General features: G+C 35.3%; 1 protein-coding gene across 4 annotated transcripts in view; it reads left to right on the top strand.

Moving 5' to 3' along the window:
- The window catches only part of LOC127064908 (nephrin-like), a 95,613-nt gene that overhangs the window by 46,604 nt on the left and 22,392 nt on the right, over window positions 1-26,617 (top strand). For 3 of the 4 annotated variants that reach the window (XM_050996563.1, XM_050996565.1, XM_050996566.1), the window contains 3 exons: window positions 11,198-11,327; window positions 17,286-17,497; window positions 18,640-18,957. In XM_050996563.1, the coding sequence (XP_050852520.1) occupies window positions 11,198-11,327; window positions 17,286-17,497; window positions 18,640-18,957 (660 nt within the window). Of the gene's footprint in view, window positions 1-469; window positions 767-11,197; window positions 11,328-17,285; window positions 17,498-18,639; window positions 18,958-26,617 lie in introns of those variants that run through there. The other variant, XM_050996564.1, reaches the window with a different exon arrangement.

The following is a 26,617-nucleotide window of genomic DNA, read 5'->3' as shown; positions in this document are numbered from 1 at the left end:
AGCGAGATATCTTCTACGTTCAAGGAGAAGAAGAAGAAGGATAAGGTGGTGCTAGCAAGAAAGACGAAGGAAGGGGCTGAGAGCGAGTTTGCTATCGCTGGGTAACGAGCCGCTAGATGTTAGATGTAGAACATGCTTGCACAAACTTCCTTCATTCAACCTTAACCTTTTTAAAACTATACACTTTTATTTAAACATTATCTCTTATTCTCTTTAGAAGTATTTAAAAATCGATACACATGTTCTTTTGCTTCAAACACATTTACATAATTAAATTAACTAATAAGTAGGATATTTATTTTTTAATTTTAAACGATGAATTAATCGTATTAATCATCGTAATTGGAAAATTACATTTTCTATTATAGATGTATATATATATTTTTAATGATGAAATTTTTGTTATAATTGGAAAATTGGCTATTAAGTGGGTTGTTCTTTTTTTACATATAATCAGGAAATTAATCGTTTAAGCGATCGTAAGTTGAAAATCGAATTTTCTAAGTTGAACGGGACGAAGTTTAGCTCGTAGGCAAGTTAAATTTTCGTCCAAGTTTTGTGCGCCTTTGGGAATGAAAAAAAGATAGGACGAAAAATCGAAAGAGCTTTTTCTCGCTTTCGTAAGTTTCTTTTTTCAAGGGATCAGAGAAGCGCTTACGACGGACAGACGGACAGACGACAAGCCAAAAGGTCGTGCGAAGAGACTGAGACGAGTGGAATTTGGCACGCGTATGGCATACGAGAATGCACGTTAACAGCGAGAAAGGTAGAGACAAGAAACGCTATTCTATACACGATTTTCACACTCTCTAGCGCATTCCAAGTGTCTACGAAAAGTTTAAGCGAAATAGACTTGGGAAAGGATGCGCTTCGGAATAGTACGGATGAAAAATATAGGCAGAAAGAGGTAGAAAATTGAGAAACCCTTTTTCTCAAAGTGGACACGAATTTGTGCAATTTATATAGTATTACAAAGGAGAGACTATTGCTCATAGTCTCTCGTTACCTTTAAAAGGGTCTCTTGTCTTGAATTACAGTCACTTTAGAAGGACGAAAGCCAAAAGGGTATCATTCGATGACTAGTGGTTTCGATGTGCAACGAACAATAAATGAAATCGTATATTTCACTGTCAATAGAATTCAATACTTAATAATTATTGAATAGTTTTGTTAATCGACATTTTTCAAAGTAGTTAACGTAATTATAAATTATTGCAATCAATATATATTCGGTAACTTAAAGCAAATGTTAATCTTGAAATATCCTTGAGTTCTTTTTGTTCTCTGAAGTAAACGACAAGTAATCACATGTGTTTGAGTTTATTCGTCGAGGGACTCGGAGGGAGAGTACGGTAAACCGATAAATCTTAAGGGCCGAAAGGACTGAGAGCACGTATTACCAGGCCGACAAATTATTCGTTGCGTCGCAGGAGAATTCGCCGTACGTCGTGATAATAATTGAGCGAGAGGAATTCCCGGACCTTTTTTTTCCCTCGGTTCTCTTTTATTCTTTTTTTTTTTTTATATTCAGCCAACAGGAATATTATTCACGGTGCGTCGGGAGGCTCGTAAAAGCAGGATCCACATAATTGCTTGGTTTACACCGTCGAGTACATTCTTTTTTTTATTCATCTCGTCGCGCAAAACACGTTGATCGACTTTTTAACGGTAAACATCATTGATTATGCTTTTGGTGGTCGCATATTTAACATTCCATCCTTCGAGTGTGTAATTGCCAGTGAAACGACAAATATGACCGAAATACACGTTCCACGATTTCCCACCTCCGTAACGAGAAAATAGCGATATTTTTGTTCGATATTACGCGAAATTATTAATTTTCATTTAACTTCCAATTGTCCAACGTGTATTCCACGGAGAAATATATTGTATTTCCAATCGCGCGTCGATAAAATTCGTAGATATCTACTTCGTACGATTCGTTATATCCAACATTCCGAATCCAATATAATTTCTCTATTTGATTTGATAATTCAGGTTGACGGAAAAATATTTTCAAATGTGTTCGAACGTTTGCATGACGAAAGAAATAACATTTTTTATTTTTCTTTTTTCTTTCTTTTTTTTTCAATAGAAATCTTTTTTCAGTATACCGTATCAATTTGGTACTCGAGTTGTAATGTACTGATACCGTGAAGCATCAAGAAGAGCCACGTGAAACTTGCTCGGCTCGTAACTCATACATCCTCATAGCCGAGATTAGTTTTTCTCTTTAGCGCCTCTTGAAAACCATGAAGATCTCGTATCGTGGCGGCTGCATCGTGTAAAAGCTGTCGCTCGTAAAAACTGAGAATAACGGAGAAAGAAGGAGGAGAGTTCGTTGAGAGAAAAGGATAGAAAAACAAGGATAGAAGAAAAACGCAGTTCAATGCTCTTTGTTTTTATCGAAATCTTTTTTCTTCTTTCTCGTAAAGAAAAATTCCAATGAGTTTATAATCACGTTTTCTTTTCTGTGCATTGAATTTTCCTCTTAGTTGTTCATCCACGACCATTACTTTTTATCCTTATTTTTATCATATAATCTATTGCGGATGATCACGCGATTAAATCATATTGTACATACGATCATTGAGATATTTCGCTATAAATTTTATTATATTTCTTAATGCCGCATAAACACATTCATAAAAATTGATCGAACATTGATCAATTTATGATGGTAATTTTTCGATCGTTCGAAATTTCTTAATCTTCGAGACATTATTAATTTTTCATGTGCGTAAGATTTCATGACGTAAGATTTAAAGATAATACCGATCGTAGGCTCTTCTTTTCGCGTATTCACGAATGCGTATCTTTGCATATTTTATACGTATACATATGTATAAATATACGGCCCGTAACTCATATAAGAGAGATTAATGTCTGCGAGCGTGGCTCGGTAACTGTAAAGCTCCTCCGTTACAGAGAACTGCTCAGTTCCATGCGAAAGCTGTTACTCGCAGCGTTGGGAAACAGACGTTGGGATCGTGATGCGACTATAGAACGTCGTAAAGAGGAGTTTAAAACGTAGTGCCTTCTTAGGAAGTACAAAAGGAAAAGAGGACCTGGAAACTAAAGAGATCGAAGATTCCGCGTGCCAAATACGAATCGTGCGAAAAACTGCAGCTAGCAATGACTTTAAAAATAGCCCATGCATAAATAACTAAACGATTCTCGCGCTTCTCTTTCCATTTCTTTTTTTCCTCCCCAAGGAAAATTTTTACGTAGAAAGCCCTTCTTCCATTTCTTTTTTTTACGCATTGAATTCAAGCCGGCAGTACCCTCGTATATACGTTTATATATATATATATATATATATATATATATATATATATATATAAACGTATATATATTCCCAACGCTAATATATATCCTTAAGTGCCAGGCACGGCATGCTGTTGGTGCACTTACCACTACCGATAGCCCAACCCTCTTGGTTTCCTCTTTACCCCTTCCTATCAAGTATACCCCTTTTTATATCTCCCTTCGCGCTCTTTCTTGGCTTCTCTTCGGTTCACGCCTTTTATTTTTCCCTACTTCGAGCTCTCCACCCCTTCTTTTCTCATCCCTTCAGACTTCATGTTTTTCTCTTTCTTTCTTTATGTTTCTTCTTCTCTCTCTCTCTCTTTCTCTCTCTTTATCTTTCTCTCTCTTGTCGCGAATCTTTGCCAAATCAGAGCACGTGCCTGTTCGACCGTCCGGAATCTTCTACCAGTAATTTTATTTTTAAATAAAATCCCCACGGTGGTGGAAAGTCCAAAATTTGCCGATGGATGGACTAATTGAAATATACGAGCAATGGAAATACGTGAGATCGATACGAAAGAAGAGAGTAACGGGAAACATCATTGTACTCGTATATTTTTCGGGAAACATTTTTATACTTAAAGTGTAGGTTATATGCAGATATTCATGACTTTGAACATCCTAGTTGAATAATTTGTTTTAAATGTTTAAATAGAATTTATATCTAAATGTAGAACGCGCGATTTTATTTGTAGCTTTTCATTTGATGTTTGTAAGTTAGCGACTTTAAGAAGAGTGGAAGTGGAAAAACGTCTTCGTAGGACTGTGCCAGATGTAAGATACTGGGAATGAAAAGAGATGAGAAGTGGATGACGAGAAGGAGGGAAAAATGAGCGCAAACGTGACCGTCCACGATATAACGACCAAGCTAAGCACTAATGAGTTAAAGAAGAAGCGATAATCTTAGAAAAAAATGTGAGATTTCTCAAATGACAATACAGAACATACATAGTTTTTTACGGTCGCTGCTTTTCACGAATCGCCAATACCATCGAGAATAAATCGGTGATGTACATAATCTCATTTCAGACTAAGGGATCGTCAAAGAGAATCCGTAAAAGCGTAACCAGTCGTGCATATACTGTAACTTTGAGTTCTCTAACATCCTCTTATTCGTTATAAGCATGCAACGTACAAACGCATCATGCCACGATTCCTCGAAACTAACGGCTTTGAATTCGATTTACAGAACTTTTCAGAACAAAGTCAAGTATATTTGATTAGAAACATTTTATCGATCGGTTCTTTTATTTTACTGTTCTTTTTTTTCTTGAGGAAATATTTTTCTATCTACATTAAATCACAGTCTTATTCACTAATTATTACAGAATTGTGATAATGATTTGAGATAATTATAGAAATTCAATAATTACGCAAAGCTCCTGCAGATACTTGACAACTTTTATAAGTTCATAATGAATGAACCAATTTCCATTTTAGCATTGTAAACTTTTAGAAACATTTCGAGATTCGTTTTCTCGTTTGTAATCTATTTCTTCTGAAATATTTTATACTATTAACTTTTATTTTAACGAAACCTGCGATTAGTATCCTGACATGGATACTTTATTTTGAAAATTATTTAACATGATAATCTAATTCGTTAGTTTGTTAGTAGATGAAGATCGATATTTTCAATGACGAAGAAATGATACACTTTATACATGTGTCTGTGTGTGTGTATGTATGTATGTATAGATGTGTTTAATAATTTTATTGTAATGTAATTTATAATGTGATAATATAAAATATAATAATGAATATAATACGATATAGTATCTAATAAAGTAAGGCAAGATAATAACTAGAAATATTTATTAATACTACTAGATCGAGAAAGGGAGAAAGAAAAGGTACACGCTTGTAGTTTGGCTCAGTCGTCGCACTGTAAAAGTTGTAATTACAATAAATCGCGTTGTAATTGCCGCAGCAATTACCGGCGAACGAAGCAGCCGCCAAAGACTCGTAAATAAAGTCATGCTTGCGCGAGAGCTTCGAGAGCCAGTAGAAAGAGAAATAAAAAGAAAGAGAGAGAGAGAGAAAGAGAGAGAGAGAGAGAGAGAGAGAGAGAGAGAGAGAGAGAGAGAGCTTTCCTCCTAGTGAAAATTGTTCCGTTAGTCGGTCCAGCTCCTTCGTTCGCTCGTTATTTGTTCACTTTTTTGTGCGTTTTTTGTAAACTTTTCCGTGTTTCTCTTGCAACCAATCGATATATTTTTCGCAATACGATAAACATGATGGCTCATTAATAACCTTTCTGAGCCTCGTTTCGACTCGATCAATCGAATGAATCGTTGAGATCAACAGTTAATGAACAAATCGTTAAGATCGACTATCCTTCTTTTTTTTTACCTTTTCAATTCGTTCGTCTCATTCACTTTAAAGGCTCTTCGCGAACGTTCAGCTTTAATCCGACAACATTGTGTTCTTACAATTCGTTTTCTCTTCTCTACGGCGCAGACTCGACGCAACAAAAATAACGAAGATTCCTTTGCAGCAATTAGAAATATCAGAGAAAACCTTTGACGTTGTCTTCATTATGACGATGATTTCTAAATGATATTATATTTATATTATATAATATATTTCCAATAATATTTGCGTTTTAAAGAAATATTTATTGCAATCTGTTTTTATGTGATTGCATATCATTTCCACTGTTGTAACTTTATGTATTATTAATTGAATTATTAACAAAAGATAACGAGTTAACTCGCCATTGGGAAACGCTCCTTCGTTGCATAAGACAGTTTTAATTTGTTGCGTAGTCACAAAACATTTTTAACGACTACGAACATAAACACAATATATCATTAGTTTTTTATTATTGTCTTACTAAAATCAAGTCAATGTATTTCGAGATATATAGTAAATGTTATAGTATTGAAATGTAGAAGGACTAGGGGATTTTTTTTTTTCTTAGTACATTCCACAATGGTATGATGAGTGTAGTAAATGAGTATAGTATGATGAGTATAATAAATATTATCTTTAGAAATTTCAAAATTAATACTAGAAACATTAAATTATTGATCGTAACAAGAATACAAGCAACGTCTTAATTGCAGCTTATAAGGCATCAAGAAATGGATTGAAAAAAATATTATATTATAAAAAAATATTTTTACATAATTTAGGTATTATCTGTTTGAATTTGTATTACCAACAAGGCAATGAAAAGTTAAGAAAAATATGCTTTTACACTTTCCAATAGAATGTATCGAGAAAACTTTATCTGAATGTTAATCAATTATCTGAAAGCAACACATTTTATTGAAATGCATTTCTGAGATTATATACCCAACTCAGCATTTAAAATCAATGAAACTTGCAAGTATAAACTATGCGATATAGGTTCTACTTACGAAATTATATCATATTGTTAAAGGAAATTAATTTTCATTTAAATTATTTTCGTATTTATGGAAGAATATAAACTTTTTATTATTATTTATTAATTATAGTTATTAATGAAGTCATTATTATTCAATAATCATATAAGTTATACACACACGAATTATGATATTTTACATTTACTGCACATATAACTTGTATTTTGCCGTAACATTTGCCATAATACGTATAAAGTGTTTTTTTGATCAACGAATTCCTTGATCAAATTGTAAATATCTTCTTTTATTACTGTCTTTTTAATTTGTTTGGGATCTAATGTAAAATATGTAGATGAAGACTTGTAAGTTAACGTTGTTCTTTACAAAAAGAAAGAAATCATGATCGAATGAAATAATTTTCACTTTTCGCAGAGAGCTGCATCGAATACAAGATTTTTTTTTAATGATTGATAGGATTTTCATAAATCTCGAGGATTTTCTTTGATCGATAAAAATATGTGTGACAAAACTAAAAAATATTTCGTTTTTATTTCTTTTTCATTCGTAGATTTTTATTTCTATGTTCGTATAATGTGGACCTTTAGCGTTAACCGAGCGTAGGCATAATTAATGCGCGATCAATCATACAGAACGTATATCCAACGCCAACTCGTACGTCCGTATATTTATGCAAATGGGAGTCGCGTGAATCGAACCGAACGGCTATCGATAAATCTTCATCTAAATATTCCAGTACCTTCGTTATAAAATTTCTTTTGGATGAGAGAGCTATGAATTTTTCGAGATTAATGTTTCATTCTAACATCAGTATGTGATAATTTCAATGGAATTAGAATCATTAATTATTCGTAAATATGATTCTAGAATTCATTTTTAAAATGAGAATCTTTATTTAAGATACATTATACATATAGGTAAAAACTTTTTATATTAAATTTGTATGTAAACTATTTATATAATAACATTAATAATTATAGAAAAATGAATTCAATATCAAAATTTGCACAGAAGATTTTATAAATAGTAAAAGAATAAGAAAGGTGAAAATTGGCGGCGGAAACTTCCTCTCTCAATTCTTGTTTCCAAAAATCGATAATAAAATGTTCTGTGTTGGATTAATATATATTTTGTAAAATATTAATTAGTAAGCATGCTCGTAAACGCGATCTGTTTTATATAGATCTTACGAAATATAAAAATATAAAGAGCCATCATTACACCTTTATTATTAAAAATTGAAGGATGTAAGAAAATTATACCATGAAATTATCAATGAGTAACGCTATAGGAATATCGTTGACGTTTAGTTTATTAATACTTTTTATTTGATTGAAAGTGAACAGTAAAAACTATAGAAAATTCTAAACATAGATCCATTATATTTCCGCATATCACGGATACTAATTCGGTTGCTAACGATTTCATCTCTCCATCTATGTTTTGAGTATTTTAGTATTAGTCGATGATTATGTAGTATTCAAAGCCGGACGTGATTAAAAGGAGGATCGACTCTCGATCAAATGAGAAAGTAGCCTCCAGGTCCGGTTTTTAAACCTGTCTGGTTCCCTTTTTATTTCTTTACCTTCATAATCGTTCAAGAAATAAAAGAATCATACCTATATATATATAAGTATATATATACACATATATATATGTGTGTGTGTATATCTATCTTCTATTCATTTATCTTTCTCTTTTTCTTTCTTCAGCGTTTGCCGCGCTCGTGTTAATGCTTCTTTTATCGTCGAATTAATTGTATAAGGAAATGGCGAAAGAAGTAGTGGGAGTAGAGTCATCTAAATAATGGTCGGCTTTCTGGCTGATTGCCCGCCTTAAATCGTGAATAGGTTCGTTACGTTCGAGGTCATTATCGTAAGCCAGTTTCCGTCAAGTTTATGTGCACTACCGAGAAAGAAAGATTGTGTGTGTGTGTGTGAATGTGTGTAAGAGTGAGATAGAGAAAAAGAAAGAGAGAGAAAGAGAGAAAATAATAGTCGCGGCAACGTAGAAGGCTACTGGTAGGTATATGTACTTACGAAGAATCCGAAAGATTCGCTTGAAAATGTTTATTTCCTTTCCCTACTTTACTACTGAAGACGTTAGGATCGTTAGAAAACTTTAGAAAGTATTCACGCAAGAGAAAGAAAGAAAGAAAAAAGGAAAGGAAGAGAGAAACAGGTATTTCGATTTTTTCATTAAAGATAACAATTTATTAAATATGAGTTTCCCTTTGAATAGGGTTGTTAAAACCGGTTCAGAAGTATACATATTATATATCGGAGCGTGTAGAAGAATACGACTGAGAGCCTTGGAAACCTCGATCCGCTCGGTTTAAACACAAACAAGTATCAGCGTCTAATTTCGAAGAGCATTCACGTTTGATTCGGACTACATTCACATTTATCTTCGAACGGAGATAAACGGACCGAGTCAGCAGGCGTCTGCCGATTTATCGGAAGCTCCGAGTATCTTCGATGAAATAACCTTGTAGTTCGCTCTCCGACGTTACCGAAAAGTAAAAGAGAACGAACGAACGAGCGAACGAACGAACGAACGAATGAACGAACGAACGAACGAAGCGAAAAATAAAAAAGGAAAACAGCATCAAATTTCGGTCATACGATAAAAAAAGAAAAATAAACTTTGGTATACCATGAAAGAATATACCAGTCCCAAGAACGATAGTTTATGAGATTCGTGGAAACCGAATGATTACTTATTTATGGCTATGAGGGAAGATGGAACTGAACGGTACGAGTGAAGGGAAAGAAAAAAAAGAAAAAGAATAAAAAGGAAAAAGGGAGGAGCTACGCGCTCGTACGCACGTTTTGATGTTTCCACTAATCGAACGCTCGAACGTACCGCAAGCTGATGGATTCGTTTTCCACGTAGAAAAGTTATTTATGGGATTCCCTACGAGACCACCGTGTAGATATCTCTCGTGTCTTCTTTTCTTTACCTTCTTGGAACGATGTGGGCGTTTATGAACAAATCGCGATACACGATTACATCCGACTCGAGACGTCAACGACTATATAGGAAAAGAACAACGTTTCTTGTTTCTTCAATCAATTCTAATTTTGAAACTTCGTAGAGATTTAAGATTCATTTTAATTATCTCGTTCGGTAAGAGTCTAATTAGTATCTATTTTCACTTTGGAATTTATTATTGTGAAATTTTAATTATTCCTTGTATTCAAAGATTTGCAATTGAAAAATTTATGAGAGGTTACGACACTATCTAGCATTTACACATGCAGAGAAAGGATCGTCCGTTTTATCGATCGATTGGATCGAGTCGAGCGTAAAACTTGACGCACAGTGCGTGTATCTAACTATCGTTCGTTCGTTCGTTCGTTCGTTCGTTCGTTCGTTCGTTCGTTCGTTTATTCGACGAGAACGACGTTATGTGTCTCTTCGTGTTGCTTCACGCGACAGGTGAACGCACCATTAAGGTCAACCGCGTCGCAAGTTTCCCGAGCAGGGTGCAATAAACCATAGAAGAATGAGGATGAGTGAGAAAGGTGAGGAAAAGGGAAGATGGAAGAGGTTGACTATCCGGTCTCTGAGAGAGTTTTCCACGCTAATGTACTCCTTCTTTCCCGTACTTTTTTTTCTCAGAATCAACAACGTCAACAAAATAAAAGAAAAAAAAAGAAAAAAGAATGGATATTGACCATGTGCTCTTGTTTTTTCCATTTTCTCTTACCCGTCATTCTCACTCTTTTCTTCATAATTAAATTGTCCTTTTAGATTGGCTTATAATCGATAACAGAAGAAAAAGTATTGATTATATGTTCTCCTTGTCGTTTTTCCATTTTCTCTTTCTCGTAATTCTCATCCTTTTATCCTTCACATTTAAATTATCTTGTTGGACAATTTAACTGATTTGAAGGAGGCAATTAAGTGTGTTAAGCAATAGTACTCTGTAATACTTAACAGTCAAATTAGGCTCAGATACCAGTTCCATTAGGGTCTACAAATAAGAAGGGATGAGGGCGTAAAGGGGTTCTTGCGAGGAACTTGTTAAAACGTGATAACTCTATCAACATGTAAATCTAATTTAGTAACGGCGCGCCCTACAGTTGCGACATCAAACACCCATTTACCGTCGTCAAATTCATCGATTTGAAGAGACATCCTTTCTTCTTTCACTCACTTACGTGAAATATCACTCTCAAACTATCCTTCGAGATCGTTTATCTATTCCTGTACGATCATCGTCTACATTGTCATTATATTTTCATCTAATGAAATTTGATTAACATATATATGTCTCTTTATAAAACAGATAATTGTTCAACTGTACGATCAGAACAAATACAAATGCGTTAGTTTAATAATAAGATAACACGTTTGTATTCGTTTTAATATGGTCGTCGTTTACATTGTTATTATATTTCTGTATAATCAGATTTAATTAATATAGCTGTCTTTTTCTCAAACAGGCAACTGTTCACCTAGTATTACTCGAATGAATTTTGATACATTAAAATCAGCACGAATACTATATCGCTTCTTTTCTCATTTAATTTCAGTGCCAATTACTACGATAGAAGGTGTGGTGGGAAATAAAGTGCAGCTACCGTGCGATATACATGCGCCCAACGACGACAACGTCAACATGGTGCTCTGGTTCAAGGAAGATGGGGGTGATCCGATTTATAGGTAAATCACGTATACGAACGACGTATCGTTCATCGCACCGTAATAAGTAAATCATTTTATTATAACGCCTCGACGGGAAAATCTCGTCTTTACGTTTATACTTCAGAGAATAAAGCTAGAAATCCGATAGATGGAATTGTATTACGTAGGAGAACTATTCGAACGATTTTCATTCGAATCACGTCGATAGTTCCTTCTTCGAGATCGCCTAACTTCATCTCTTTCTCTCTTTTCCTTTCTCTTTCTCTCTCTCTCTCTTTCTTTCTCTATCGTTTTCTTTCATCGATTCAATGATAATGGGAAAGTTCTCTCGTTTCGACATGCACGTTCGACGTCCCAACTTTGTCCTTCGTTTTATTGAAAAAAACGGTAGGAGAAAAAAGGATGGAAATTCTCATCGCTTTGGGTTATCCCGTTCACGGATCTACGTCTTTCGCATCGAGAAGCCGAGCATCGAATTTGTAAGAGCGAGAAAGAAAGAAAATAAGAACGATAAGAATGTCGATGTCATCGCGTTGAGCAAAATTTCTTTCTTTTCTTTCCATGAAAACCGTCGAGTGTTTAGTTTTACATATTGAGAGTTATCCAATATATTCAATGCAGAATACAAGATAAATATAATATTATTATTTATAATATATTCGATCTAAAATTTGTCGGAGACAACAAGACTTGATCTCCTGTTAAATTCATCGTTTATTTTATTTATATATAGATATAAAATGTATTATAATGCGTCACGATCAAATCACACATAATATAACATTCTTAAGAGTGAAAAGGATGAATGTAAAGAGATAACAAAGTAAGGGGATGAAACACGTAACCAAGACTCGCATCAACTCTTGTAAAGTCAGTTTAATCTTTACTACGACAAGAAAGTTTAAATTTAAAGGCGACCTCGCGAATTCGTACATTTTCTCTAGGAGATTCCACCCCTGTCATGGGCCCACCCACTCTCCTAAGCCGTCTTCCTTCTCGTGGCGACGCAGTAAAATATTTATTGTGCGACATCCTATTCGCTTATCGTACGTGCCACAGACTGTTACGCGAAGATCCTTTTCGCTTCTCTTTCTCGTAGCAAACATCTTTCCTATTTTTCGTCTTTTTCTTTCCTCTTGTCTTTTTTCTCTTTTTCCCCATATTTATTGTTCATTCGTTCATCCATAACGACCATTCGGCTTTTCCAAATGTGTGAAACTTTAGACGAAAGTTTTACACGACGAATTCTTTCATGAATCGAATGCGAATTTTTCGGAACATATGTGAGACATTTTCTAAAAGCACACATCCGTTCTAGATATATTTTTACGTAAAAATCGGATTTAAATAATCTTGTTTCATTTCATCAAACTCAAATATAAACTGACTCGCGAAATAATCGTCTAAAGATTTAGAATATTAATACTTAATTTAATCATCTTAAATATCTATGTTTACTTTGAAGAAGAACCCTGGAATAAATTCCTAAAATAATTACTAAAATTTGAATAAATAGCGTGTAGGAATGTACACGAATATAGACGCAAAAGTCATTTATTTAGCATTACTTTTCAACCTTTCTAATATCGTTCGGAAGTAGCAAAATAGAAATATCACTGCAGGAATAATTACGATTCGGCAACGAACTGTGGAAAATAAAAATGGTATAAGTCGGTCTACCTTTGTTTCGTCGAAACGAAGCTTTCGCATATATTTCCCCTACGTTCATCTCATTAAGCATGATGTATACTATAATTATGTACTTGCTTACTCACAAGCTAGTTGGGCTAATAATTTTGTCATATCCTGTCCACAGAGACAGATTATTATCGTTATTCTTATTATTATTACTACACTTTGATTATTTTTGTTATTATCATTATAACAATAATAATAATTATTTTAATTATTTTTATTATGTTTGTTATATATCAAGAATGAAAGAAATATATGCGAATAAATTATCTTCTTAATTTTCTTTTTTGTATTTCCGACAGAAATTTGAATATTCGATTCTCTCTCATCGTCATCATCTTCGTTTGCTTTGCGTATCCTCTCGTTTGGCACAAGTACCGAGTCTTGTAAACGATCGTGTTAGGCACATATGCCACGCTTAAGGGTTATCCATTTCTGAGAGGCGATTGACTCATTAGCGCGAGAGAACGAACTAATGAGCCATTAATTTGAACGCGATAAATCAGTTGCCTGCCCGCAATGACTACTCTCCCTCTCTCTCTCTGTCTACGCAATACATACACATAGGCATATGATCGCCTACGTAAAGTTATTCATGGAATCACCAATGAAACGTTAATGCGAGCATGATTCGTACATACTGTGCAAATAAACTACAGGCTGTTTCAAAATAACTGACAATAATTTCGGAGCATTTAACTTTATAGTATATCAATGAATTTTTATTATTTTTTTTTTGCTATTAATTAATAACACGAATAAAAAAATTATATGTTATAAAACATGTTAAAAATGATCATCTTTGCATTTAATACAAGCGTCAAGATACTTTTTGAAAATAAGAAGTAAAGTATCTTAGATTAATTATTTTAAATAGAAGATCTTTTATACGCATGCATCATGAAAATAGACATTGAATTCTTCAGCAGAATGATATACCTACATATGCAGCAAAATCATCGATCAGATTGTGCAAAGAATTGTTCTCGGAGATATTGAATAAAGATACTTGGTCCTCAAACTCTCCTGATCTCAATATTATTTAAAATACGTTATAACAAACTTAAAAAGATTTTGAAAAAGGCTTAGCGTTAAATAACCGTGGAAGAGTGTGCGAACATCGTCGAAAACTTTAAAAAGCATCCTGACGCTTTTAGATTGTAAAGTTGAATGTTTTAAACACGTATTGTAAAATATAGTTTTCTTATTTGTTATTAATTAATAAAAAAAAAGGGAAACAATAAAAGTTCTTTGGTTATTCATGAATCTACAAGTTTTGAAATTATTGTCAGTTATTTTGGACCATCCTGTATATATCTACGATCGATATTTCGAAGTACCGAGCAAACCGTGATAATAGCTTCAAAGCTATTTCCTTGTTTATTCGTCAGAATTTTTCTCTCTTTAATTTATCTTCCTTTTTTTCCTTTCTACGCCAGGATTCGCATATTACTTTTTAATGGAACTTCGTGTAACGTCGCACTATTCGTATATCCCCAAGGACAGGTATAGAGAGTGGAAAGAGAGACTAGAGAGAAATCTAGTGGGTGACATCGATGTAAATAAAAAATGCCAGGTATGTGACACTTTCATGTTTTCCACGTAGGACGATAATAACGACGGTCGTTGTGTTCTGAAGATAACGCGTTAGCGAAGATAAATGCAGGCTAACGTGCGAAAAGTAAAAATAAAGATACATAAGAAAGATCACTGTATTGCAAATAATTTATCGTTATTCCTTCAATATTTTCTTTCATATAACATTAATATCGATCGATTTTTTGCAATAATAGAAACTTAAAAATGATTTTGAAACCGCAAGGGTAACCACTTTCAATTATTTAAAGTACCATATTTTTCGGGGAAACTATCCCAAAACTCTTAGCGATTTATATCCGATTCTATTCGAAATCCATTTGATTCTATTCGATAGCCAAAAAGTTTCAAGGTATTTCACTCACTCCGATTCGCGCCTTACCCGGTGTCGTTTTCTCGGCTGAAATCTAAAAGTGCTCATGCTCCTTTGAAAGAAAAAGAAAGGAAAAATCGTTGGTATTGGCATTCTTTTTCTTGTCATTGAAAGAGAGGAAGATATAAGGAAGAGAAAAGAGAGAAATAGAGAACGAAAGAAAAGTACGCTGCTTGGCTGTCACGTTTAGGCCAAATCCAGCAGGATTGTTTTAACCTCCTTACCCTTCGTATCTATTTCTCTTTCTTTCTCCCTCTATCTCTCTCTCCTCTCTCTTTCTTTCCCACTCTCTCTCTCTCTCTCTCTCTCTCTCTATTTCTCTTTCCTCTTTGAAAGATCTCGAGGGCTTCGCTAAAATATCTTGGCAATAAGGCGGCGAAAGTTCAGGACACTCGAGCGAACGTGCCAAATGCGGTGACTCGACGTTGCTACGACCGCAAGCCTGTCGAACTTGTCGAACAGCCACTGAATAGGGCCAAGTATAATCCTACGGAACAAGTAGAAGAAGAAGAATAAATGGCCCGTCTTTATCATTTTCTCTTAATCTCGTCCGCTTACTAGGGATTTACTCTTTCTTTCTTCTTTTTATTCAAAGCACGATTCGTCACGTTCTCGCGTGTTTCGCAATAGTTTTGGTCTCTAACGCGAAAGTTCGATTCGCACGTTTTCACGTGACACACTTCATTTTTTGATTATTATCGATTATATTATAGCATTATTTTACTTCAAACTTATTTGAACTAGTAATATATTTTTAATAATAAAAAGAAAAATGAAAGAAAAAAGCACAGCACATTTAGAAACGAATGCCGCTTGATTATACGAACCTTTAAGATCGGACTCGCGATATCTTGTCTAATGAGAGGAAGCTCGAGTCTCTCTCTCTCTCTCTCTTCTCAAAGTGTTCTCTTAATGAAATTCTCTCTAATTAATTTTACTTCTTTTTGTAATACACTAAGACGATTCTCCGATCTTAATATTATTCCCATTGAAAATACAAAAATAAAATTGCACACGCATACTATATTGAACTTTGTCGATTTACCATGATGATTTTCTTCTCTTTAGCATATCAGTAAAATGATCGACGAGTAACTCTGATAAAATAAGCTCCTGATAAATAGTTTTTCTTGTACATTTAAACATTGATGAAGAACCAAAGAGACGATAGGAGAAAATCGCTTTCCAAGGTTATCGTTCGCGATTTGAAAACCATGCTTGTTGTCGAACGAGGAACAAAGAGAAAGAGAAAAGAGAGTGAGAGAAAGAGAGAGAATCGTTCGCGAAGATAGTTCCACGTTGCGATGAGAATCTTCGCGAAGTGCGAAGTGGAAGAATTAAATCATATTTCATCGTCAATGCTGCGGAAGCGAGTAGAGTCGTGCCACCGAGATATCTTTGGGAATACTCAGTCACGAGCGGAAATCTGAACTCTCTTGCAGTCGTAGAACGCAATTTAACTTTTAGTCGGTCGCTCGTTCGCTCGCGAGGAACCACGTTGCCTCGCATTCGTTCTCTCTTTCTACTTCTCTCTCTCTCCCCCTTGCTCTGTCTCTCTTTCCTCGTAATCTCCCGTTCTCCTGTTCAATCTTCTTTCTCTGTCTATTTGTCTATCTCTCTCTTTCTCTTGATCTCTCCCGCTTTCTCGGCTGCTCTGGATGCTTAATATGCGATCATGCAGGGAGGATGGCTCCCAGGTGAGAAACTAGGTATACTCCACGTAGGCTACCATCTACTTGAATTACAATTCACGTATGGTATCGTTCTTCCTCTAAGATCCTTCTCTTTTATTCTTTGTCTCTTTGCTCTTATTTTTCTCTTTAATTTTTCCATGTTAAAACGGTCTTCAAAGATTAGACGTTCCTGACTAAAGATGTTTAACCTTTTTGAAGGATAGAAAATTTTTGAATACGTTCAATCATTAGCTCTATTAAAAACCGGATTGCAGGTCTCAAAAAGTTGTTACACCTGTATCCCGTCGTGTTCCAATTACGATAAAACTACGTAGCGATTCGATACGCCATAAGACGCATTAGGTACAATGATTATCCGTACGTCCTTCATGCATTCTTTCGTAATTCTTTCGTTGGTCGGACATCTTTTACCGGGTTGAGCGGACGACCATGATGGCCCGTGAAATCACATTCTTTAACGTTCTGTAATGCCAAAGATCGTGAAGCGGATATACTTAGGTAATTCGTACGTTCAAAGCATGGAAGCAATAAAGGAGGCGTGTATCGAACCAATAAAGATTATTTTCTGAGGATATTTCCGCTCGAAGGAATAACGGATAATATTATTATCGCTTGCAGCTTTGACGTACGCGGTCGTCGGCAGTTCAACAATGCCCAACTTTGGTCGTCGCCAACAGCATTGGGATCAAGAGCTTTTTTTATCACGGCTACGAAACCGGCACATCTCAGCATCGACCGCCTCGAGGCCAAGGACGAAGGAATCTATCGATGTATGGTGGATTTTAAGAACACTCCGACTCAAAATCAAAAGATGAACTTGACCGTAATTGGTAAGTTCTTTATCGTTCGGGAGAAAAATTAATTAGCTCCAACCCTTTGATTTGCAGCTACTTGTAAGATATCTTTCGGTTCGTTGATCGTGTTGACATTGTAACTGTATAGCGACACGTTAGTCTAGTATCATCATAAATATCAGACGCCACTGACTATACATTCTCTTTCATTAATTTTATTAGCATATTGTGATTCGCTTGGATAAATATCTCAATTTGTTTGGATATGGCTGAATAACTTTTTATCGTTATACTTTTCTTTTCACTTTATACGAATTTAATATGCATGTTACATAGACGTATAGAATAGCCGGTAGTCGTGTAACCATTTTTTTGGTACCTTTTTACCTCCTCGATAAATCCCCCGTGCTCTTTTTACAACAAAAGCGTTTTCTATGAATTTTAATTTTAAAGCACTTCTACCTCGACCCACCCGTTAATAAATTCTTTTGAACTTTATACGAGATAATGCGAGATCTTAAGCTTTCGTCGACAGAAAAAGAGAGAGATAGAGAAAGAGAGAGAGAGAGAGAGAGAGAGAGAGAGAGAGAGAGAGAGAGAGAAAATACACGAGATCATAAATAATGTCGCATAAGCTAAAACTCGTATCTTTCTCGTAGGCTAGAATGTCATAAAAACGTTTTATTACAAAATTAAAGATGAAAGGGAAGAGGATATAAAATATAAATATAAGCTTAGAAACTACCACATATTCTTTTTTTATTTATTCTATTGGATAATAAATTTATTTGAATTAAAATAACAATTTGCTAGATTAGATTCAACCGATCCGTTGTTATAGTCAAACGAAGTTTACACATTCGGTTATATACTAATTTTAAAAATCTTACATCTTTGCACAGAAATTGAAAATATTATGTTTCTATGACAACTTATTGCGAATGTCCAGTTTTATCAATGGTGATTACATATGACACAGGCATTTTTTGTTGAGAACATAGTCCCTCCGGTTCACTCGGATACCAGTGGTAGTTGGGGAGTGGCTTCTATATCGATACACTACCGTGTAACAGGAGATCCCCTAATCCATAGCTTGTCCAACTTATATGATTTCCACCCTAGTAGAAGATAATCTGAATACTATCAGGTGGAACGAGCTTTTCGCTTGTACGTTACAGTGCCTCCTTCGAAGCCCGAGATTCTGGACAGCACGACGAAGGACATATCGAGGATCAAGGAACCCTACAACGAGGATAGCGATGTGAAACTAATCTGCCAGGTTAGAGGTGGCAAGCCACCTCCAAAGCTGACGTGGTACCTCGACAACAACGTGATAGACGAGTCCTATAGCTATGACCGCGAGTTTGCGCTTACGGTTAACCACTTGTCGTACCCGAGAGTCGGCCGGCAACATCTCAACGCAAGGCTGATCTGTCAGGCCAGCAACACCAACTTGGTGCCGCCACAGAGCAGGGTCCTCGTTCTCGACATGAATCGTAAGTCATCTTTCTTTTTGTATCTTTTCTTTTTCCTTCTTTATTTCCGAGACCTTTCATAATCTTTGCTTTCTCCCCATCTTGCTCATCCGTCTCTAAAGTCCACGAATGCTCTCGTTTCCTCGAAACTCTCTCACCATCTTCAACCGTTTCACCCTCAGCTTTATATCCGTTGAATCTCTCTCTTTCTCTCTTTCTGAAAAGAACCACAGTTTCCTCACCTTCTCTCTCTCTTCTCGCATTCTCAGAACTTTCGTGACCCACTTGACGTGACTTGGTGATAATTTTCTCCCTGTCACGTCGGCGAAAGAGAAGAATTCCGCGAGCTTGAACGAGCTCGTCTCTAGCCAAGGAAAGAGACGATAGTGGCGATCTTTGAGAAAATTTTAATAAAGCCGCACGGAGATCTTTCGGATCTCTTCCCCCTGTGCATACATACATATACTCATATTTTTTATGCTTTCTCAAGCGTCATCATTAACTTTCCCAAAGTGAGGAGGAAAGGTCTTCTCTTGGAAATGTAAAAAAAACTTAGACTTTTTCAATCATTTTCTTTCTCAGCACGGTTTTAGTAAAGCGTGCCGCGAAAGCCTTTTCAGGTGGTTCCGTTTCAGAGAAGACACGTTCACACGGTGAACCTATTAGTCGTTCGTTCGAGATTAACCAACGGAGATAACGGTAACGCCTCTTGTAAGACGGATCAGAGGATCGCGTGCAAGCGTACTTCACCTTCCTTCGATTCCGTGCTCGTATACGAGCTCTTGGCGTGCGACAGCACCAGAGAAACTCAACGGTACTGACTTCCAAGAGCTTTGTCGTTGTTGCGTCTCCAGCTAGCTTAGAAGAACGACGACGTTGATGACGACAACGCTTGCTGCTTGTCGTCGTAACGTGTGCGTGTCCTTTGCACCGTGTTTCTCGACTGGTGTGTTCGACTTTTGAGAACCTAGAAATGTCATTTTTCTCACGAGCACCCTCTAAAGGTCAATTTAAAATACCTATTCTGTCACGGAACATAGAAATAGACATTTTAATCCATTAAGTGATGAAAGAGATGTTCCGTTCTTCGTTCTAACATCTGTGCAAATCACGATAGTGTTTTATATGAAAATTTCATGGGAGATAAGAATCATCAATGCAATTTTTACGTATTATATTTTTTATATGTGACTTGATAAATGATTATCCTATCTAAAATCGAAAGAATTTAACGACGTAGCTGAAGAAATGTTTTTTAATTTTAACAAACGTTTCTCTCAGAGCAGGTATATCGCGAAATGATCCCAATGATAGTGTCCCAACGAAGAACTTGAAAGGTAAGAGTTATTGGGGTGAATAAGAGAAGCAGCAGGAGGGTTGGACTGACTTCTTCTCTCCCCTATTACACTCTTTAAGGGTGCCGATAGCGCTAATGTAAACACGCGTATAACCATTAAGGAGTAGTAGACTAGTAGTCATGGCCGACGTTAAATTCACGCTTGGTTGATCGTGATCGAACGTTAAGTACACACAAGGACACACAGAGGAATAACTTAGCGTGTAAATTCCCAAGACTTGATATACCACTACATTTATGGCACCCTTCTCTCTCTCTCTCTCTCTCTCTCTCTCTCTCTCTCTCTATCTATCTATCTATCTATCAATCTATCTTTCTATCTATCTACCTATGTATCTATCTCTCTCTTCCTTTTACTTCTCGATGCAGCGAAACAGCAAGAGCCTTTGCATTGGAAGAATCATGAGAAGGAGCCCGATTACGAGACATCCGTGAGCTAGGAGGCACAAATTAGATCTTATCTCTTGGGTATTACTGAGACTCAAGGGTGTGAGAGACTCACCATGTCTGAAAGTCGATTCACACTTAGCTGAGGGTAGCCGAAAAGCGAGGTGAAATTTTATCGGGTAGAAACGAGTTATTTCGATCGAATGGTTCACCGTATTATTTGTAGATTATTGCAATCACGATATCAATCTAAATTCTTACAATTGGAAACATTTCTTTTCGTGCGACCTAAAAATTTCTCTTTTCTGAGGAAGAAGGGCAGATTTTTATTTATTTGAATGCGTGAAATATTCTTTAAAAAAGCCATGCTTTCCGTATAGGTATAAGAGGGAAAAAAAATCTTGTCGCTATAAATAAATACGATAGATCAAAATCAACGTTTTAATTAATTAATTGTTTGATTGATCAATGTAACCGAAAAAATGTAGACGTTGATAAAATTAATGCTGAAACAAAGCTTGCACATATAACATAGGAGAGGATTATTGGGAATATCTTGAACGGAACTCGACTAATCTTCATTAGTAGGATAGAAGCCGACAGGACATTATTCATGAGCGACATTATACGGTGGCTTTCGTCGAACGGACGGTAGAATAGCTGCGATGGCGGAAGAGCGAAGCAGAAGCGCAGCTTTTCCTCGGTTTCGCGATGAAGGAGCAAACGGTGGTTGGTTTAGCTTCAACGGCTCGTCCCTAGTGCCGTTGCTAATTCATGTCCGCTCGATCTCTCATTGTTTATATACGTGGCACGTCCACGAAAGCGGGCGTACACGCTCGTGCCTTGATGTTTATTCGCGCGCGGTGATGCGCGTCGAGTCTGTTCAACGAGCGATGATTAATAACCGTGGTCGACGCGTTGACCGATCATCCGAGCATCCATTTTGGACGTACCCTGTCCTACCGTTCGTCTCGTTTTGCGATCAACGCCGAAATGAATCTCCTTTTCCTTTTACACCTTTCACGTTTCATTTTTCTTTTCTATCTTATCGAATTGAACTTATTCGAAAGAAAACGTGTCTCTAAATCTTTCCAGCTAATAGTTTAGTCTTAATATCTATCGTAATAATTTTCCAATACGTTTATAAATTTGATGTATATATTCATGATAACACGACATATATATTAGGCCTATAGCAAAGTTTTTATTATTAAATTATTATTAAAAAAATTATTTTATTTATTTCAAAATAATTGTCTGCTAGCGGATAGAATTTTATGAGAGATTTAATATATATATATATATTTTTGTATATTTACTGTTTATAACTTTCATTATAAGTGATGAACGTAATTGAATTTATCCATGGTCATTAGCGTTTAGTCAGCTTAATCGAAAAGGCGAAAGAGATTAAAACTTTGCTATTGGACGAGGATCTTCACTGATCAAAATCATTGTCTTTTAGATGATCATCAGATAAATATTTAAAATATTAAGAAGTATTTAATGCGAGAAGGCAAAAATTATTACGATATAATCGTACTCTGGTATATCACAATCAATTTCAATTAATACATTCTGCGACCTGTTTAGTTGAGCGTTATCGAGAACCCAATAACAGCCATTATTATATTCATGATACTTGAAACTTGATTAAGTGGCGGACTCGCGCCCGGCAAATCTTTTTTTTGTTGTAGATAAAAAATCGGTTTACACTCTGGTCGTATTTCATAATGTTTTAATTCCCTTCGTGTAATAAATGTATCCGGAGTACTAAAGGTAGTTCGATAATGAGGTATGCGGAATGTATTATATCGATCTGACTGTATATTACAGTATCGATTCATGCACGCAAAGATCGCGTGCAGTTCGATCGTTTCAAGTGTTGCAGTTTATGTAGGGTCCTGAGAAAAAGAGTATTCAGGATGCTAGCTATTTTCAAGGTACGGAAAATCTATCGAAATCGATGGTGATATCGAGCGAGCAGTCGAATCGAGATTCAACGAGACGTCCGACAAATCCGAGAGTCACAAGTCGTTCGACTTCCATTGCGAGCCCGTAACTCAATGCGAATCGATAACCGTGACAGATCGTTTCATTCTAACTGTATCTCTATCTCGTTCTCCCTTTTTCTTGTTGTTTCGTTCTCACGTAGGTACACTCGATCGATCCAGAATCGTCCGGAACAAAGTAAGGATAAGTCTCGAACAGTTTAGTACCTACGAGTACTTCCACTTCATCCTCGATAATTCGCACAAACTCTTTGTTTGATCCTGGAGTATCGTCCACTCACAAAGTTCCACGTAACTCGTTTTACAAACTATCCTAAGCTCTTGGAACATCTGAGTCGTGTTTTCTCTAAAAGTAGTCGAAAGATACAAAAGATGAACGTTCGTAATTCTACCTATAGAATTTAAAAAATTATTATACATAAAAGACCTAGGCAATCAAATAATACGTACAACTAGTAGATATATGCATGGTGAAATTATTTTGTGCACGTGTGTGTAAGCTCGGTACGCTTTTGTTTATAGAGTGCTCATGCATTATAAAACGTATGCGAAAAGACAAAAGTTCAAAAAATATACTGCAATTTTTTCAGATTTTTTTTTCAGTGTTTCCTGCGTAAACGGTCCACGGTTATTTACCAAAAATTAAAAAGGATGTTGCTAAATAATTATGTTCGTACATGAGCGCGCGCGCATACGCGTTGCATTAATATTATTTATTGAGAAGCTTGATATTTTCGGACAAAATTAAAAGGAGATAATTTTAATCGCAATTAAGAACTATAACATATGTGATTGTTAACAAAAATAGAAATATTATTCGAAAACACGATCGCAAAAGATTTCGCATAAAATGATTTAAACGTCAGAGAAATCTATTTATCTTTTAAACATAAAAATGTAAATAGTATGTATGCATTTTTCGTTGGGTTCACAGGAATAGTCTTACTATTTAAATCGTATATTTGTGTGCTTTCGGAGAAAAGAAATTTATACTAGTATATCACAAGTACATTAGTTTTCGAGCATATCCTTAAAGTTACGAATCTGCCCTTCAACCTCAACGAATAGTTCGATAACAAAACGTCTAAATTATGAAACAGTTTATCGTGGCACGAACTCGTGAAACGCGTCAAAGTAATAGCGTGACGCACGATATCCATATTTTCTCTTTTTCGTTTTTGTTCTTTTCCTTTTTTTTTTCTTTTTCTTTTTTGTGGAACTTCAGCACACGTATAGAATATAATTCTTGAAGAAGAAAGGATGAAGGTGCAAATGAAGAGTCTCGCGTGTAACTCGAAAAGAAAATGGAGGTGAAACCTAGAGACATCGAGCTCGTAACGCGTTCAATTTCAAAAGAGAAGAAGCGACGATTTTCAAATAGAAATGCTCGCGATGCTTGCTAGGTGCACGCTGACTCGTCCGCTAATAAATTTCCACAGGCGAATAAATTAAGCGGAGGTAGAGAAAGAAGAGGACGGTTTGACATGGTAGGATGGAACAAGGATAGAGGATGAGAAAGAGCGACGTCAGCGTCGCAAATCGCCATGGCAGATGGACGTAACTACCCTCTCAACGTCGGCCTCGCGTAAAACTCGCGTCCTCTCGAGACGCGAGAAGTCTTCTTGCACAGTTTAGATACGTCATTTTCACGTTTCCACAATCCAGTTAATACTTATTTTCTTATTCATTTATTTACTTACAAAGAGTGATGTACACTTTCATATCAAATTATGAGATGTAGGTATAAAATATAATTAATGCAGATAATATTTAAAATATAAAATTAAAATTAGTTTATAAAGGAAATTAGCATGTTGCAAAGTTATCAACGAATTAAAGAAAAAAAGTCGATCGTGTTATTGATATAATAGTTATAAGCGCACTTCTGATTTATACAATTAGGGTATACAATTTGTGAACAAAGCTACAAAAGATGGGAGAGAGAGAAAGAGAGAGAGAGCGAGGATAGAAGAAAGGAGTAAGTGGACAGTGTATAGAGAGAAACCACGAGGTGAGACAAGGTGAACCAATTTCAGAGAAGTGGCTACTGGCTAATGGCAATTAGGGTCGTACGAGTGGCTGGTTGTGGCAGCGCATAAGCATGGTCTGGAATTTAGGAGGCCCACCGCTCGACGGCCGGTGTGGTATTACGAATGATCGGCATTCGCTAGCTCGTCTATTCCCGTGGGATCGATGCGAGTGACTAAATTCCTTTCAAGTTCCTTCACGTACAATGATCTTCCTACAAAGTCATACGTGCGCGTTTATGATATACACAATACTCTGATATTGAAAATTGACTCTATAGAAGATACGCATCAAAAATAAACAAATGCATTAAATTAAAAAAAAAGAAAATAAATTAGCAAGAATAAATACGACAAAATAGATAAAGTGTAGATTTATAAGTTTCGATGGAGCGGAAGGAAAAGAAGTCAAAGCTGAAGATCAAAGTAAAGATTCTCGATAGGATAAAGAATGAAGGAGGAAGAGAAATAAATGAACTAAGGGCGAACTTTCGTGATGGAGCAAAAAGAAATAATTAAGAGAAGAAGATCGTGCAGCATGGAATTTAAAAGACTCATTCATCTAACGTAAGTATATCTAATACTTAGTTACGCCGAAGCAGCTCGCTTTCTCGCCCATCACCCTTTTACCCTCTTTTACCCTCCTTCATTCTCCCTTACTTTCGTTCGAGCATACAGTAGTAGTTCATTTAAGTAGGCCATAATCGTCTCGAAATAGCATTCTTAATACCAAGAGCAACAGGGAAATCTTGCGTAGATACCTCGAAGATGTCATATGTTATGTGAGCTTTGTAATTTTTAATTTATAATTTTACTTTATAATCTCCACGATGATTATATCGACCGTGATTATGAATATGGGCCAATATGTACTATAATCCATAAAATTATTGATTTTCTTTCGGAGAAATAATTTTTATAAACAATATTTTTATATTTAACGAATCGTTTATAACAAATTGTTAAATAATTATTATATATATGATGCAAAACCAAAGAAAAAAGTTATATTTTTGAAATATATGAAAATGTATTAATAAAAATACTTATAACTAATTGTTTATAATAAATTATTAATAACAATATAATAAGAAGATAGAAAAATCTATTTTTTTGTTCAATCTTTTTAAGATTTTTAATTTTGGAGATATTGCCATGTCAATAAGTATAAATAAAAAACAGATATATGTATAAACTGATTTGTTTCAAAGAAATGTATTGATACCGTGATCTACATAAATTTCAAGAATTTTCATAACTCGCAACTGTACACGATAAGAATATTTTTTTTACTATTATTATAGTATTAGATGTCTAAACGAATTATGAATGGCAATATTTCACAAGGCGATATCTTTGAAACGAAAAGTCATAAAAATATGGAACAAGATCATTTTATTAAAGAAAATGCTTTTCCTTTATTTGTCTACTCAGATCCTATCTATATAATAAGATCGATTTCGTCGATCTCGCATAGGAACATATTTTGTAAATAGGTATATGTTATATATATTCAATAGATTTCAAAAACTTATTTTTTCGAAGCTTAATCTTTCCATACTTTTATATAGGATTTTTTAATAATGATATAACTGTAAAAACAAAGACATTTTTTTTAGAACGATACCATCGCTTTTAATAGTAATGAAAAGTACAAAATACGTCTTTATGTCATCTACAATAAAAGGAAAAAGCAATTTGACGTTTTGTCCAAATAACTCGCAATTTCCACGGATAAGCGTTTGGTATTACGAAGAAGAAAGAGAAAGAGAAAGAGAAAGAGAGAGGATTGAACGGGATTAGTTCGAAAGCGAGGCGATTCATCTAACTTTGTTAAAGTTGTACCGTTCGCTCTTCGCAAAATTTCCCGTTTACAAGGAAGCTCGAAAGTAGTTAAC

This window comes from Vespula vulgaris, chromosome 6 (assembly GCF_905475345.1).
Source record: "Vespula vulgaris chromosome 6, iyVesVulg1.1, whole genome shotgun sequence".
Lineage (NCBI taxonomy): Eukaryota > Metazoa > Arthropoda > Insecta > Hymenoptera > Vespidae > Vespula > Vespula vulgaris.
This window is presented reverse-complemented; position numbering and strand designations above follow the sequence as displayed.